Below are 16,413 nucleotides of genomic sequence, written 5' to 3' on the forward strand. Positions count from 1 at the left end.
CAGTGTCCTTTGTTGTCTCTGACAGAATTTCAACATCATCAGCAAACCCCAAAGTTTTTATTTCCTCTCCCTGAACTTTAATTCCTTTTCCAAATTTTTCTTTTCTTTCCTTGACTGCTTGCTCAGTGTACATACTGACTAACATTGGAGATCAGCAGCAATCTCTGTCTCTCCCCCTTCTCAACCAGTACTTCCCTTTCATAACCCCTCCCCCCTCAACAACCGTATGGTTTCTGTACAAGTTGTAAATAGACTTTTGCTCCCTGTTTTCTTGCCCTGCTACGTTCAGAGTTTCAAAGAGTGTATTCCAGTAAACATTGTCAAAAGCTTTCTTTAAGTCTACAAATCCTATAAATGTATGTTTGCATAGTATTTTGCAACCATGACTTTTTAAACTGATAGTTCAGTAATATTCTCACAAATCACTACCTGCTTTCTTTGGAATTGGAATTATTACATTCTTCTTGAAGATGGAGGGTCCCATACATCTTGCACACCAGATGGAATAGTTTTGTCATGGCCAGCTCTCCCAAGGATATCAGAAGTTTTGACAGAAAGCTGCTGATTTAGATCTTTTAGTGCTCTGTCAGATTCTCCTCCCAGTATCAAAGTATCAGCTCTCCTATTTCACCAAATATAGCTCCAGTGCTAATCAAGAAACACTGAACCATTGATCACAGTTCAAAATTTCTCTCATTTTTATCAAGCTGGCTTGAAGTTATGCATCCAGTGCATTATTAGTCTTTAATGTTTTTCTTCACCTTCAAATTTTTAATACATTTTGCTCTCAACACAAGCACTACATCAGCATTGCAAAGCTGTGCAAGTGCCACTCATTCTCCACCACACAGTTCAGCTAACTCAGCCAGCCAGCAGTTCCCTCTCTCGTTCCATGTGAGACAGCACTCACTGATTGTGACTCAATGGCGACATGGCCTTACTATGCAGCTAAGGATGCATGCCAGTTAGCTATGTCATGACAACACGAATTATAGTTGTGAGTAAAAGAAGCATATAAAGCCTGCTCACACTCTGGGACATCACATCCTACATGCAAGTGAGCACTGCTGGGTATGTGCCACGTGCCTTTACGTGCTGAACTTGTGATTGTGTCATTAGGCATGATAGTACTGGCCATCTTCATTAACTTCTGCCATCCTATGCACAATTTATTCACCCTCTCCTTCGCACACCACAGTAGAGTGAAGATGATGTGCCCACAGCTGTCCAACGAGCATTGCACACATTAAAAAATGTCAGGATGCTGATCTCATATCTTCTGCAATAGACCTAACCTCCTGTGCTGCCATCACAAACTACCCTCCACCACTCTTCCCTTAATACGAAAAATCAGCCCTGTTCCTAACTGAACACACCACACAAAAAAGCAAGTTAGGAACATTTTGGGTATAATAATGAAAACAAAATGAGTGAAGATAACTACTTACCATATATTTGAGGTGTTAAGCTGTAAATGAGAACATAAGCAAGGGCTGGAGAATGAAAAACATGCAAGTACATATGCGTGTGCACCTGGTGCAACTCTTTCAATTGAATGCCAGCAAAATAGAGAGTTATAACTTTGTTATAATTTTAACTGAGTTGTAATGTGATAGGAAGACAATTGAAATTTCATACATCATCTCAAAATTAATATACCGAGTGTATTTGTTTGCTTAATATTTTTCAAGATGTAATACCAAGAGTGCCTCCAACACAAAAATAATTGTTCAGCTGTATTTATTTCTGGAGAAATATCATAAGCAATCTATTCTGAAGCCAACACACTTTATTATTATGCACCTTGCAGATCAAGAGGAGTAAGCTCACATTACTTTTTGCCCTCAAGCTTATATACAGCACCACTCGGTTCTGTCTCATGTTTGATTTTCTGGCCATGTCTGTTTTAGATATAGGCAAGATAGTACTTGCTACTCTATAGATGTAGCAGTCAGGGCGAACAGGCTTAGATGGTGGGGTCATGTTACACGCATGGGAGAAGCAAGGTTACCCAAGAGACTCAAGGGTTCAGCAGTAGAGGGTAGGAGGAGTTGGGGCAGACCAAGGAGAAGGTACCTGGATTCGGTTAAGAATGATTTTGAAGTAATAGGCTTAACATCAGAAGAGGCACCAATGTTAGCACTGAATAGGGGGTCATGGAGGAATTTTATAAGGGGGACTATGCTCCAGACTGAACACTGAAAGGCATAATCAGTCTTAAATGATGATGATGATGTCTGTTTTATGTTAACAGTGATGCACAGCTTATGGACAGGTTTAATAATAAAGAGTTGGCTAATATGAACCTCATTTATGGTTTCATCAAACGCAAAAGAAGAGCGGCAAAATCTCGGTAGGCTGAGCCGTTCCCGCAGCAACAGCAACCACAGCACAGTAATGGTGTACTTCTGGGTGTTCAACTGAATTTTCAGTTCTATCTTATGCACAATATTTTGACAACCAACCCAGTCATCTTCCTTAGGTGCCTGACTTGCACTGTTATGTTTACCCGCAGTCTGATTGGAGTCCAGACAGTGATTACACATAATAGCACAATGACTGGGTCAGTAGTCTAACTTCTGTGTGAGAAAACTCGACTGAACACCCAGAAGCACACCATTAATCAATCACACCGAGAAAACCTGAGCGATCACAAATCATAGTACTTTTGCAACTGTATAATGGCTGTTTCATTTACTCTGTGTTTTGAATTGTATGTTTTGTTTATTTTCACAGAAACAAGTGTAAATGGGTTAACATACTGAATAAATTGTAATTACATGGTTACTCTGAAAGACCACAAGAGACCACGGGTTCCTTGTTCCAAAATACTCTGAACATATTCCTGAACAACTTCTGAAATTTTGTTGGTGAAATTTAGGTTCACCCTGAATAACGGGCTGCTTAATCTTCTACATCTTTCACCAGCATGGAAGGAGGAATGAATACAGCACATGTTGTGGAGCGGCTAAGTAAGAAATGTAACACTTGTGTGTCCTTAACCATATCATTCCTGGTGAATTTTCAGATAACTGAGAGGTTAAGGCTAAGTTAAAGACAGACTGGAAAGTTTCTGTGGTTCAAATGCAATTCAATCAAACAATCTGTCAGTTTTCAGACATGTTCTTTACCACTAGTCCACCAAGCCCGACATCAGGCTGAGCTGAAGCTCAGATGAAATGGAAAATAGGTTTTAAGGCTGTGGAGGAATGAGATTTAATGTCTTAGTCCTGAATCCAGTACATCACCACCAACAAACTTGCAACAGGTTGGTGATTTAAGATCTTGGTTGGTTAAGGTGCTCTACCTGGTCCATAAACAGGTCGATGCACGAGGGTGAGGATGGTCAGTATGCAGTGGTTCTTTTGATGTTAATTGCTCATTTTTTATTGGCTGTGTTTGTCTCTGCAGTTAGTCTTCTTGTTGTCATACATAGCTCTTAAAACTGTCGCCTACACAAGCCATTCCATGTGTATTGTTACAGGCTTGTGCTGGCATCAAGTCAATCCATGGAATGTGAACAACATAAACAGGGAAATGGAGTCCTATTATTCTACACAGGAAATGGCAGATGCAGTGCTTTGTTACGGGTTTGTGGCATTAATCAACTGGTACATATCATGTGCACCAAAGAATATCCTCCTCTCTGTCGCATTCCATCTGAAAAAAAAGGTTCAGCAGGTTGTTACAGTGACTTGCAGACATGGCACATTTGTGAGGACAAGGTCCACAATTAACAGTGTGCAGTTTTTTTTTTTTTTTACCGATGATGTAGGATGCATAAACAGTGGGACCATAAATTATGACAATAACCATGTTTGGGGATATGCAAATACATGGGTGGAAGCAAAGCACCAGGTTCACTTAGTATGAATATGTGGGAAGAAAATCTTGGGTGACAGACTCATAGAGCCATAAACATTACCAGACAAACTAACAGATGCTCTTCAATCAATCAGTTCTGTGAAGATTCACCAGGAATGACATGTGGCTCAAATTCAGTTCAGATTTGATTTTAAACTGTAGGTCCCCATTCCCCAGTAGGATTACTGGGGTATATTAGGTATACACACAAGATGCTGAAATGACATCCAATTTAAAGACTTGCACCAGGCCATTGAGCCACAAGGAAGAATTATTTCATCTATGTGGCAAATTACTCACAATTTGCACAAAGACAAAGAATGTTGTTTATGGATAGTGGGGTACCACCATTTTCTGTGCCTTGTACGACTACACCTATGACAATTGATTAATCAGTGAGTGGTTGGTAGGGGTGGTCAGGTACCACAGCTGTACCATTCACCAGACCTTAATCTGTTAGATTTCTGGCTATGGATACATTTAAAGGCATTAGTGTATTCTACACCCATCAACAGTGCGCACATGATACAAAAGCATGTGTGCCTACAAATTTGCGATCACACAGGGCTTCTGCAGTACTACCTATAGAGCAAGGCTTACAAGTAGAGGTGATAGACAGCGAGTCGAAATTTTCAACCAAACTCACTGAAGTTCACTAAAAGAGTGGTGGAGCTTTTATCCACAGGGAGGATTATCAGGTTGTGGCATATTTTGAGACTTCTGATGGCTTTTCTTTCCTCCATCAAGAGGTTTGTGTCATGAGAAAAGTGAGGCAAGGTTGAGAGTGAGGAATTCTTGGATGGTTAACATGGGTGAGTTGAAGCAGGTGGGGGGAGGGTGAGGTTACAGCTGGACCAAGGTACGAACTAGGAGAGACTTAACGTGAGCTTCGGGTCAGTTTTCACCAGATGAAACGATAGTGAATAACTCATTCAATTGCAAGTGATGAATGAAGGAAGGCTCTGACTATATTTAATTGTTAGCTGCGATTAAGTACTATGAATATTATCCCTATTTTCCTTACTATATTTTCTTAAGTATTTTTCTATTTTTTTCTATTGCCCAGACAGCCCACAAAATATCTTGGTCTATCCTTATGCTACTCCAACCATCAAAGGTACTGATCATGTAATGTTCCACTTAAACTCATTTGTGCAGTCTTTTGCGTGCACTTGATAATCCATTATCCGTCCACCTGAAACAATCATGGTTGAATTGTGGCCAAGGGAAAAGATGACCACCTAACAGCTGAGAATGAATCTGAGAACAACAATCAACTTTGGCAAAAGGATCTTCCTCCAACACCAATTTCTCTCAGTTTTGTAGGTAGGAACTGTCCTTGCAACACAGTGTTAGGCCCTGTAATTCCATTACCTTCATCTTGGGACACAGTGATATGTTATATTGCAACTCAGACTGATGAAAACCATACATTAAATTAGCATGGTTCAATTGCCCATCCCCACACTACAGATTGGAAAGAGATGTGAGTAGCTGATATTCCTTAAGTAATTCTTCTGCACTGTTCTCTTCCTGTGTCCTAAAGCGTCATTAGAAGCTAAGTGAACAAAGTTCGACTTCAAACATGATGTCTGTTTAACAGGATGCTTTCGACACCAATTCAAAGAAAAACTCATCCTTCATGGTGCCAACCACACAAGCAATGGAGACACAAACGACATTACGTAGCACTCACTTAATTCTCGAACAACGCTAATCTACAAAAATTGATACACCACAATTAAGCATCGCTTTGACAACCTGGACCATCTCTTACAGCGAAATATTGATTTTGCAGTTGTAGGTTACAGTGCAGACACCATTAGTTATGACTCAAGAAACATTTTAGTGTCTGTGGGTAATTCATTAAATATCAGTTGATAGTAGCTTGACATAATCAGCATGGTAAGACAGCTTGCATTGGCTTTCAAATTCAATGGACCTTCTCCCAACAAAACACTTGTGGGACCAAATGTGTCAATTTATATTTCAGTGGCCAGAATCTGCAGATAATCTACATACACAGTAGTGGGAGTAATGGAAGTATATCCTGGGAGAGGAAGCAGCACCAGGTACATGATACTTCTTTACGTTGATTAACTATGGCTGCATGCATTTAACTTTTAGGAAATACACAAGAAAATGATAATTACTGCTCCTGACGTGATATAAACACTGCTCTTCTTTCTCAGTGTTTAGTAAAACAGGCATTCCCTCCTCATCAACAAGAATCTTGATTCTGGGGTTTACACACAAAAATGGATCACAACAGGTATATTTCACATTATACTATCACAAACTTGGTAAATAATGTATCAATGATTGCTTTCACTGCCCAAGTGAATAAAACTTGAGGAATGGGGATGGTCCACAACAATGTGCTACAGTATATTGCAAGCTGATCATATACAATGGAATTCACACAAAAAACTTGGTGGTCATCAACATATTATTTGAAATAAAAGGAATAACATGTGGGTAATCTTTTACCATGAACAATAGGCTCACAGTCTTTGAACAGAGCTTGGTCTACACATAGTACGCCAGTGAGAGAAAAGATCATCATTAAATGAATATTCACTAAACCCTGATGAAACAATCAACCCGTGAACTAGATTGGCAGCATATTTGCCAGGTACATACACAGATATTATATTACTGGTATAGTAGTCAACAAACTCCATGAAAGAGGTTTTCTTGGGACACTGATCTAGTATAGGAGACTATCTTTGTTGTATAATTAATCAGCCTTTGTTGGTGAAGTGCCAGGAGACTAGTAAGTCACACATTTAGCTTTCCATCTGAGTCTACATTTAATTCGTAAATTCTTTGTGCATTTTTGTGTGCTTGTGAAGTTTAATTCTAAAATTTATTGCATATTTTTATATTTGAGAGGTAGAGTATTGCATTTTAGTAATGGTAATGTGTACATTTGCACATTCTGTAGTGCAGTAGTCATGCATTTGTTTATTTTGGATGGCCAGAAACTGCTGGCCACAGCTCAGCCAGCTGGTAGCCTCCATTGGTGAAGCACTAGGAGATTATCTAGTCACGTATTTAGCTTTTTTGTTTGGCTTCATATTTTAATTCTCAAGCTGGTAGTTATAGGATGGATAGTGAAAGTGTGCGAGTGCGCGCGGATGCAAAAGCAGCTGGCCTCAGTTTGTGAACAGCTGAAGAGCCACTGTCAGATGTCTGCAGGTTGGCATGTCACATGGAGCACCTCAGGTGTCACTTGTTTCACCCATAGGCTCTGCTGTCAAGGCACCTTCCAGTGTACCCGATGCAGAGGACCTGTGCACACTGTAGGGACAGTGGCAATTGTTGCATGGTCTCATCACTCAAAGCGGAGAGTCAATTGGAGGCTGGCCATTTGGCCTCACCCATTCACTCTGTAAATAGGCTGATAGCTGCTCCTTCAGCAGGCTCTGAGCAGACACACAGGGGGGAGGGGGGGGGGGGGACGAATAGTGCCCAGGGTCAGAAGGAATTCCAATGTGCACTTGGTGAACCTCATCCAAGATGTAGAGGAGGTCCTATCCGTGCCTATCAAGAGTGCAGGGTGCAGCAATCGGCAAGTTATTGCTTGTGTAGGAACCAATGACACCTGACACTTCAGTTCTGAGGCTATGGGAGGCTGACAGATGTGGTGAAGACTGTTGACCTCACCTGTATGGTTCAAGCGAAGTTCACAACTTGCAGCATTGTATGCAGAGTCGATCGGGATCCTTTGTTTTGGAACTAAGAGGGGCTGTCAATGAGAGGCTCCGTCGATTATGTGATGGTCATGGCTGCAGATTTCTGGACCTGCATTATACGGTGGAGTGTGGTAGGATTCCCTTTGATAGATCAAGGGTGCACTACACAAAGGAAGCATCGCTCATGTGAAACTCAGCTTGCCCTTTTCTCACATGATATCCTACAAACCATGGATGAGGCACAAAACGTAGATTCCACATCCCTAGATTTCCGGAAAGCATTTGACATGGTGCTCCACTGCAGTGTGCTGATGAAGGTCCCAGCATACAGGTTAGGTTCTCAGATATGTGAGTGGCTCAGAGATTTTTTTAAGTAATAGAACCCATTTTGTTGTCCTTGATGACAGGTGTTCAACAGAGACAAGGTTAGGGTGAACAGCACTTTATGGTAGTCTGCTGATGACGCTGTGGTGTATGAGATGATGTTGTCATTGAGTGACTCTAGGAGTATATAAGATGACTTTAGACAGAATTTCTAGTTGGTGTGATAAATGGTAGATTGCTCTCAATGTATAAAAATGTAACTGAATGTTGATGAGTAGGAAAAACAATCCTGTGACATTTGAACACAGCATTAATAGAGAGATGCTTCACACAGTCACACCAATTAAATATCTTGGTGTAGCACTGCAAGGCAATATGAAGTGGTATAATGTCATCAGCTTTGTAGTAGGGAAGGCGAATGTTTGACCTCATTTTATTGGAAGAATTTTTGAAAAATGTAGCTTATCCATAAGGGAGACAGAATGCTAGTGTGACCCATCCTTGAGTACTGTTCGAGTGTTTGGAATCCTCATGCGTCAGATTAAAGGAAGACATTGAAACAATTGGATCTGTTACCTGTAGGTTAGATCAGCAAGCAAGTATTAAGGAGATGATTCATGAACTCAAATGCAAAACACGACTCCAGAATGATTCTACTACCACCAACACACAATTCGCGTAAGTATGAAGTAGACAAGATGCAGGAAATTAGAGCTCATATGGAGGTTTTAAGATAGTCATTTTTCCTTTCTTCTATTTGCGAGTGTAACAGGAAAGGAAATGACTTGGCATTGTTCACAGTATCCTCCTCCATGGACCGCATCGACAATTGTGGAGTTTGTTTGTAGATGTCTATGAAGAATCAGAGTTAGTCGTGCTCACGTTCCATGGATGATTTGCATGATTAATTGTAATGATCGCAGTTTGGATTTCAAAATAGTTGCTCAGAGAGCCATTCACACGTTCACTCACCAAATTTCACAAGCATTAAGAAACAAAATAGCATTAGTTGGTATTTTCTCTGACCTAAGGCATTTGAACGTGTGAATCACAATATTCTCTGAGGTAAATTAAAGTTTTATGCAACTGATGGTATGGCGGATACTGTCACATCTAGCTAAAAGAATGCAGAAAGTTGTCCTTAGTAATTCAACCAACGTAATCGGATGGGGGGGGGAGTCTTCTGACTGGGGAGAAATCACAGATGTGGTTCCTCAAGACTCAACCTTGGGTCCGCTGTTGTTCCTCATACATGTAAATGATCTTCCATCTAATATACAACAAGCAGAAGTAATTATTTTTGTGAATGACGCTAGTATTGTAATCAATCCAAGCATAAATGCAGCAACAGATGAAATGGTAAACAATGTTCTTAAAGTACCAATGACTTATTTTCTGCTAATGATCTCCCATTCAATTTCAAAAAGATGCAACATGTCCAGTTCTGTACACCTCCAAGTACTATACCAATGTAATATACCAATGATAAGTGTAACACATCATGAGGAAACAACAGAGTGGAAACTTCAAAAATTTCAGCTGGCAATACTGATGAGAATTTAAACAGGAAAGAATACATTTTGAAACTTCTAGAACAACTTAGTTCAGCCACATGTGCACTTTGAATCATGGCAAATACTGGGGAGATAAAAATCAGTAAGTTGACATATTTTGCATATTTTCATTAAATAATGTCATACGGAATAATGTTCTGAGTTAACTCATATAAAAATAAAAGTCTTCACTGTCCCAATGAAGTTTGTTGTAAATAATCAGCTGCAGTTCAAAAGGAACAATACTGTACATAATTATAATACCAGAAGTAAAAAATACATTTATTACTGCACATTAAGGCTGTCTCTAGCACAAAAAGGAGTGCACAATGCTGCAACCAAAATTTTTGATCACTTGCCCAGTGATACAAAATGTCTGACAGACAGAAAAGTGAAACCTGAAAAGAAATTGAAAAAGTTTCTCCTTGACGTCTTGTCCTACTCCATAGAAGAATTTCTGTTATTGTAAGTTGTAAAAGGTGCTGGGTAGGAATAACTAACTCATCTCTTTTTATAAGAAAAAAGTCAACTTGTAGCCATATTCACAAATTAATTTGTTGTTTGAAAGTAAAACAAACATAGCTTTCAATAATATGAAACTTAACACCAATAGTGTAGGCACAGTTCACAGTGCGACCATGTAAATATAATTTGGGAAATACACAGACTGTTGGAAGGTGTTTATTTTTATGAAGATACTGTCAATGAAATTGAACCAAAACAAAGACTGGTTCCCCTTGGTCAGTGTACAAAGTAGCTGTCAGTCTTCATGGCTCTATCTTGCATCAGTTCTTATGTTTCAGCTTCAAACGCAAAATAACTGATTATGTGAATGAAAATTATTTAAATGAAAAACCGAAGTCTTGGGGGTTTCATTGGAAATGTTATCTGATGACATGAATAAATCATTACTTCCGTTTCTTACTAAAGTTACAACTAAACTAATGTAATCAACTGTGCAACATACCTGCCAAAATGAAAGCCTGTTCTCACTGCAACTGTAGGTGGCTAAGTATTTTCCATCCGGTGAGAATGTGTTGGCAGTAACTGCTGCTCCATGAGCTGGAATCATCTGTGAAATGAAGAATATTCAGGTAATAAAAGAATGCAGCAAAAGTAAGTAATTTTAATCTCTGTGAGTTTCAACTGAAACAGTTTTAATAAGAGTACAATAGGTGCAAATTCTTGCAATGTTTTGGTCGTATGGATAGAATGATTTACAGACGAATTACAGGATACAATGAGGCATCTTTCTACCCTCTTCGCTCTCCTTGTCATTTTTTATTTATTTCAGGCACTAGAAAATAGATACAGTGACCAATGTGCTGGCATAATTAGAACACACATTGAAAATTATATTACAACTTTGTTTCCTACTTATACTTGAGAGTCAGAGCTTCATATATCATCTTCTACTGATAAAAAAGGGTGACTTTTATGGAATTTCTGGAAGTGAGATAATTACATACACTATTTGCTGTCAAGTCTGGATTCCTTTTGTTGTACACGCCAAAAACACCAGATATACAACTAAGTTTACTTTTTATTTATTGATTTGTTTACCCTGGTAAGATTAGCACCATCAGGCCCTCTCTTACATTTAACCTAGGCAACCAACTGCATGTTCACAGAAGCCATTCCACTAAGTTCAGATATACTGGACGTAACAAATGTTTTCATTATTGCAGCAATGTTGCTGGTTTTTGGGTTTACTGATATGGCATGCAACAAATGACCTATTTTATCCAGAAAAATGTCATAGGAATTTCAGGGCAACACTTGAACATGCCAGTCCAACAAATCAACCTTCTATTCACTGAATCAAGATGCCAAAAGACTTGTTTTATGGGTGGAAGCAAGCTCATAAACTTATTTGTTAAGACACCCCAGTTTCTCATGTCGTATAGTAGGAAGGAAAAGTTATCATGCAAATGGAGAGAACATCATGTCACACAGGTACATTCATTGTTTTCAAAATAGTATTCATATCTGACAATGATCTGGCTGTTCACTTGAAAACTTTTTCTTCATAATTTATTTATTTATTCTGTAATAATTACAGCCTACATTCTTGATAACTAAAGAGGCCCTACAATCCCACACATCTGTACTGAACCACTACTTTTATAATAATTTTTACTACTGGTTACGCATTATTTTTTAAAAAGAAGGAATTTTTTCTACTACATTAAAATACTACTGGCACATTACCCAACTGTAAATACAACTGCCATTAAAAATTCTACTAATAGACATTTTGTATCACTGGGCAAGTGATCAAAAATTTTGGTTGCAGCATTGTGCACTCCTTTTTGTGCTAGAGACAGCCTTAATGTGCAGTAAGCCTCGGGCACATGAAAGCATTTCAACAGCAATTCCAACACATTAATTGATACAGTGGTTCACTGAACCACAGAAACCACATTTCTGAAATCACTCACTCAAATGCGACAGGCAGTCTTCTGAACTATTTCCTTTGTCAGTGATTATGATTACCCTTTTCGTATTCCGTATGATATGCAGTGTCGGATCTGTGCTTAGTTTTTGGTACATTGTTGGGTCTAAGAGGTCCTGGGTCTACTCTCACTATCTTCGGTCTTCATTACGATGGTGGCATTTCCCTTTTTGGCAGACAGTACCAATATACTTTTGTCAGCTTTAAGGTTCTGAATAGCTTGTACCTCTTCTTTCTTCACTTTGCAAACTGGTGGTTTTGCTCTGCACAGTATCCTGGCTGTTTCAGTGCGTATTTCCTCTGCTCTTTCACAAGGAAGGGTCCAAATGGCTGCTTCGGTATTAGCAATAACGTCCTCCATAGGTATAGTTCTCAGGGTGATAGTGCTATCATCTAATTGTTAAAAAATTAGAGTCTTAAATCCCCCCAATTCCCCAAGTTGAGGAGGAAATTATATGTTGTTATGATGTTGTTATACCAGTGTTGGAAACATCCCAGTCAATTTTCCACAGTTTCAAAATGAGATAAAATTTTTTTCTCCATATTAGCCTCAGTTCCAAGAACTGTACAATTGCATTTGATTATCTTTCTCTAGCCCAAACGGTGTTTCATTTCCCACTTTTTAGGTTCCCAGACTAACTAACAATGCATCAGTATTGTGGACAAGAAGCCCGTCAACCTCAGTAGAACACATCTACAGGCTTATACATTCAAAATACACTGCACAACAGTAACCAATATACTTCCTTGCAGATAAAAACTGTGTGACTTGAACCTCAACCCTTGTCTTCAATAGGAAATGCTCTTGGATGCCCTCACAGCTTCACTTCTGTCATCATGAAAAGGTTGTGGGTGTCTGAATAGCTCAGTCCTCAGTAAGAGCATTTTCCACAAAAGGCAAGATTCCCAGCTTGTGTTTCAGTCTGACACACAGTTTTGAACAGCCAGAAAATTCCAAAACAGCACACAGTCTGTTACAGAGTGAAACGTTCATTCTGGGCATTAAATATAGACTGTCGGTTTAGCCAACAGCTTTTAGGAGAGTTGAAACTGCCCCATTGTAATTTTAATAATTTGATGCACTGCCTTTCCCTTTTTCTGCTTGCTTATCCTATATCCCATGGGAAGTTACAGCATTCCTATACGAACACACATAGATATCTCATTACTATACTTGATGTAATCATCACATCAGCAACTTATAACAGGATGTTTTGCCAACTTGCCAACTGACAAAGGGTACAACATTTTTTGTGCTGCTAACGTTAGCTTAACACTTTGACAATGAATTTGGAGTAGTTCCACAAACTTAAAGGGTGCAATCGAAGCACTACAACTGTCTTTGACAATTCTTCTTGAGTCGCAGCTTACAGAGAACAGCTTAATAACACTGCTCCACTAATGTTACCACTGTCCTGTAAATTTTATAGTATGGGCTCCATGCTACACCCCAAACTCTGGTTTGACACTGTGTGTCTTCCATGGCAAAGGTTCGACACTGGGTATCTTCCATGGCAATAGTGCCTTGGGCAGTAGTACAGCACCTCTGAACACTCCGACTCGGTCAGCTGAAGAATACCAGTGACCGGAAGCTTTCAAATACACATACATTACAAATTGTTATGGCTAGATTTGTAGTGTTGTCCATTGCCAGTAAGATACCCTTATTTATTGGATCTTCTGCTGATCTTCCTCTGCTACAGCCATACTGGTCAGGGCACACAGAATGTGGTACCCCACAGTTTGGCAATATTATGTCAAACAAATTATCAAATATCTTACCCTGAACATTTATGAGACAAATGAGTATGTAGGATTTGGGTATAATTGTATTCTTGACCTGCCCTTTATTAATAATCACCACTTAATTATTTTTCTTAGGTGTAGTTTTTTCCTTACATGTGGCACTTCTACAGTTCACACAGATACATCTCTATTTGATCAATTAAGGCATGCATTAGTTTGAAAGGAATCTCACCTGGTTCTGAAAACTTTTTTCTTTTCGGGTCTAAAATTGTTAATAGTATTTCTCAGGGATCTATTTCTAGTATACTCAACACAAATTACCCCCATCTTTCAATTTTTATCATGCATAACTCTTCTTTCATGGAGTGGTTAACACGTCTAGATATCTGAAGTCTTGAAATCTTTTTTCTTGGATAGAGCCTTCTTCCTTGTCTTGTTTTATAGTGTAATTTATGCAGAACCTTGAGCCTAATACAAGGTACTCTTCTAGAAGTATATGTCACAGTATCATGTACAATTTGCCGTGAGCTGTGTTGCAGGCAGTGTGACGCAGTAGTTAGCGTTGCTGACCGGCGTGTTGCTGGTCACCAGCTCAAACCCGACTACCAGAAATTATTTGTTATTAAGTATTCATCATTTCTGGCAGGTTCTCAAATTATGTTGTGTTTGTATATTCGGGAATATTACAGCTTTGTATAAACAGTAGCACTCTCGATTCAGTAGCTCAGTTCTCTTTTCTGTCTATTGGTGCTCATAATAAAAATGCTTTCGTGCTACAAATTGAACTTCAATGATGACCCTGCTTCTTGATTTTGACTTTATTGTAGTGAAGACATGATGTCATTTTCTAGAGACACTGGGTACTTTAAAACATCTATATCATCATGGCTCCAATTAGGCAACACAAAAGCTGTCGCCCAAACTGTTAGAGATCAGAATACAAACAGAACATTGTTTGTCTGTATATTAAGAAAACCAGTGGACTCCAAAATAGCAACACGTCAGCTGCACATCCGGCACCCATCTCAGTGTTATCCAGAGCCACTGGTCATGGCCTGACAAAATGACAAAGGATTTGACTGAGCTGTCAAATACAAGAAGTGGGATGACATGATGAGTTTGACAAATGTATACTATTACTTGGATGACACAGTCCATCGGTGGTTCAAGAACAATGGAGAGAAGGTTGACAGCTGGGACAAATTCCAGGAGAGGGAGAGGGGGAGGGAGGGAGGGAGAGAGAGAGAGAGAGAGAGAGAGAGAGAGAGGACAATCAGCAACAAGTCCACTTAGTGTGAGAACAATTTAAAAGCAGGGCAACATCATGGGGAAATGACACAGTCGTACATACAGAATGTCTGGATTCTATGCCACATTGTGTGTCCAAATATAACAGAACCTAACAAAATCTCACACCTTATGAAAGGAATCACATAAGATATGTACCAAGCTCTTTTGGTAATTGATGTCATAAGAACCAAGGAGTTCTTCAGGTGGCAGCAGTGCGCTGAGGAAATGCAACAGAAAAGAAATGGATGAAATAAGTCTGTCTGACAACTGAAAGTGGCCCTTAAGGCAGTCATGGAAGAAGAAGAAGAAGAAGAAGAAGAAGAAGAAGAAGAAGAAGACCACCACCACCACATCTGTCTCACCCACTAACAAGTACGAGCAGAAATACAACAGTTCATGGCAACCAGAACTATCAGGCCAATAAGCAGGACAGAGCAGCAATGAATGTCAAGTTAATAGAGAATGAGGAAACGGAGGTGTATCGATCTTTAGCACCAATATCCACCTCCAGTTGAACATGTCAGGCAGAATGGACTCTGTCAATTCGGACTTATGCAGTAGCTGTCAAATGACAACCTGGCATCTGACTAACAACTGACACCTCAGCCAAGTATAAAGCCTCACAGAAAAAACAGACATTTGGTGGACAGAGGCCAACATGCCAGTGTGCTTACACTCTGGATGCATTGGACATGTAGTACGCTACTGCAGAGAAAGAAGCACAGTTTCTGACATCACAACAGTCCTCCTCATGCCAGTCAGTTGCAAATGATTATAGCTAAACTGTGAGACCATTATCATACCCTGGATGAGTTTGCTCCCCAACATACTGCAGCTGCTCCCCCTCATTGTACAGAGATACCAGCTGCTCGCATAGATACTGAATTCTGAAATACTAAACAAGGAGATCATGTAAGGGTGCCACAGATGAAAAATCTCCATGGACAGCAGTCATCAAGATGTCAGGAAATCTCACTGACATTATCGACAGTCAACCCGTCAGGGTGCTAGTCGACTCAGGGGCTCCTCCTCCTGTAAAGTCGAATCTGTAGTGGAGACGAGATTGAACAAACAGCCAATGGTAAAACACTGTAGCAACACTGGGAATCATCCAAGAGTGAAACAGCACTCACTGGAGTGTTTCTGACAGAACAATGGATAAGCTGGGAGGAAATGGAGAAGATACTGCAAGATGATATGAGTGAACCTTAAGAGAGCCCATGGTCCTCTTCAGTGATCCTCACGAAGGAGGATGGCACATGGGGTTTCTGCATCAACTAATGATGACTGAACAAAATCATGAAGACAGCTGTCTCTACTCACTGCTGCACATTGTTGGCACCCTAGACTGCTTAAAAAAGCAAAGTATTTTTGAGACAAGACTGACAAGGAAAAGACTGTCTTTATAACTCATGACAGCCTCTAAGAGTTCATAGTTATGCAGTTTGAACTATCTAATGCTCCAACTAACTTAAAATGTATG

The 16,413-nt window shown here is 39.6% G+C and overlaps 1 protein-coding gene across 4 annotated transcripts in view; it reads right to left on the reverse strand.

The window, feature by feature from the left end:
* The window catches only part of LOC126249024 (WD repeat-containing protein 7), a 363,427-nt gene that overhangs the window by 4,190 nt on the left and 342,824 nt on the right, over positions 1-16,413 (reverse strand). For all 4 annotated transcript variants that reach the window (XM_049950629.1, XM_049950627.1, XM_049950628.1 and 1 more), the window contains one exon: positions 10,407-10,511. In XM_049950629.1, coding sequence (XP_049806586.1) covers positions 10,407-10,511 — 105 coding nt within the window. The remainder of the gene's footprint in view (positions 1-10,406; positions 10,512-16,413) is intronic.

The sequence above is a fragment of the Schistocerca nitens genome, chromosome 3 (genome assembly GCF_023898315.1).
Source record: "Schistocerca nitens isolate TAMUIC-IGC-003100 chromosome 3, iqSchNite1.1, whole genome shotgun sequence".
NCBI lineage: Eukaryota > Metazoa > Arthropoda > Insecta > Orthoptera > Acrididae > Schistocerca > Schistocerca nitens.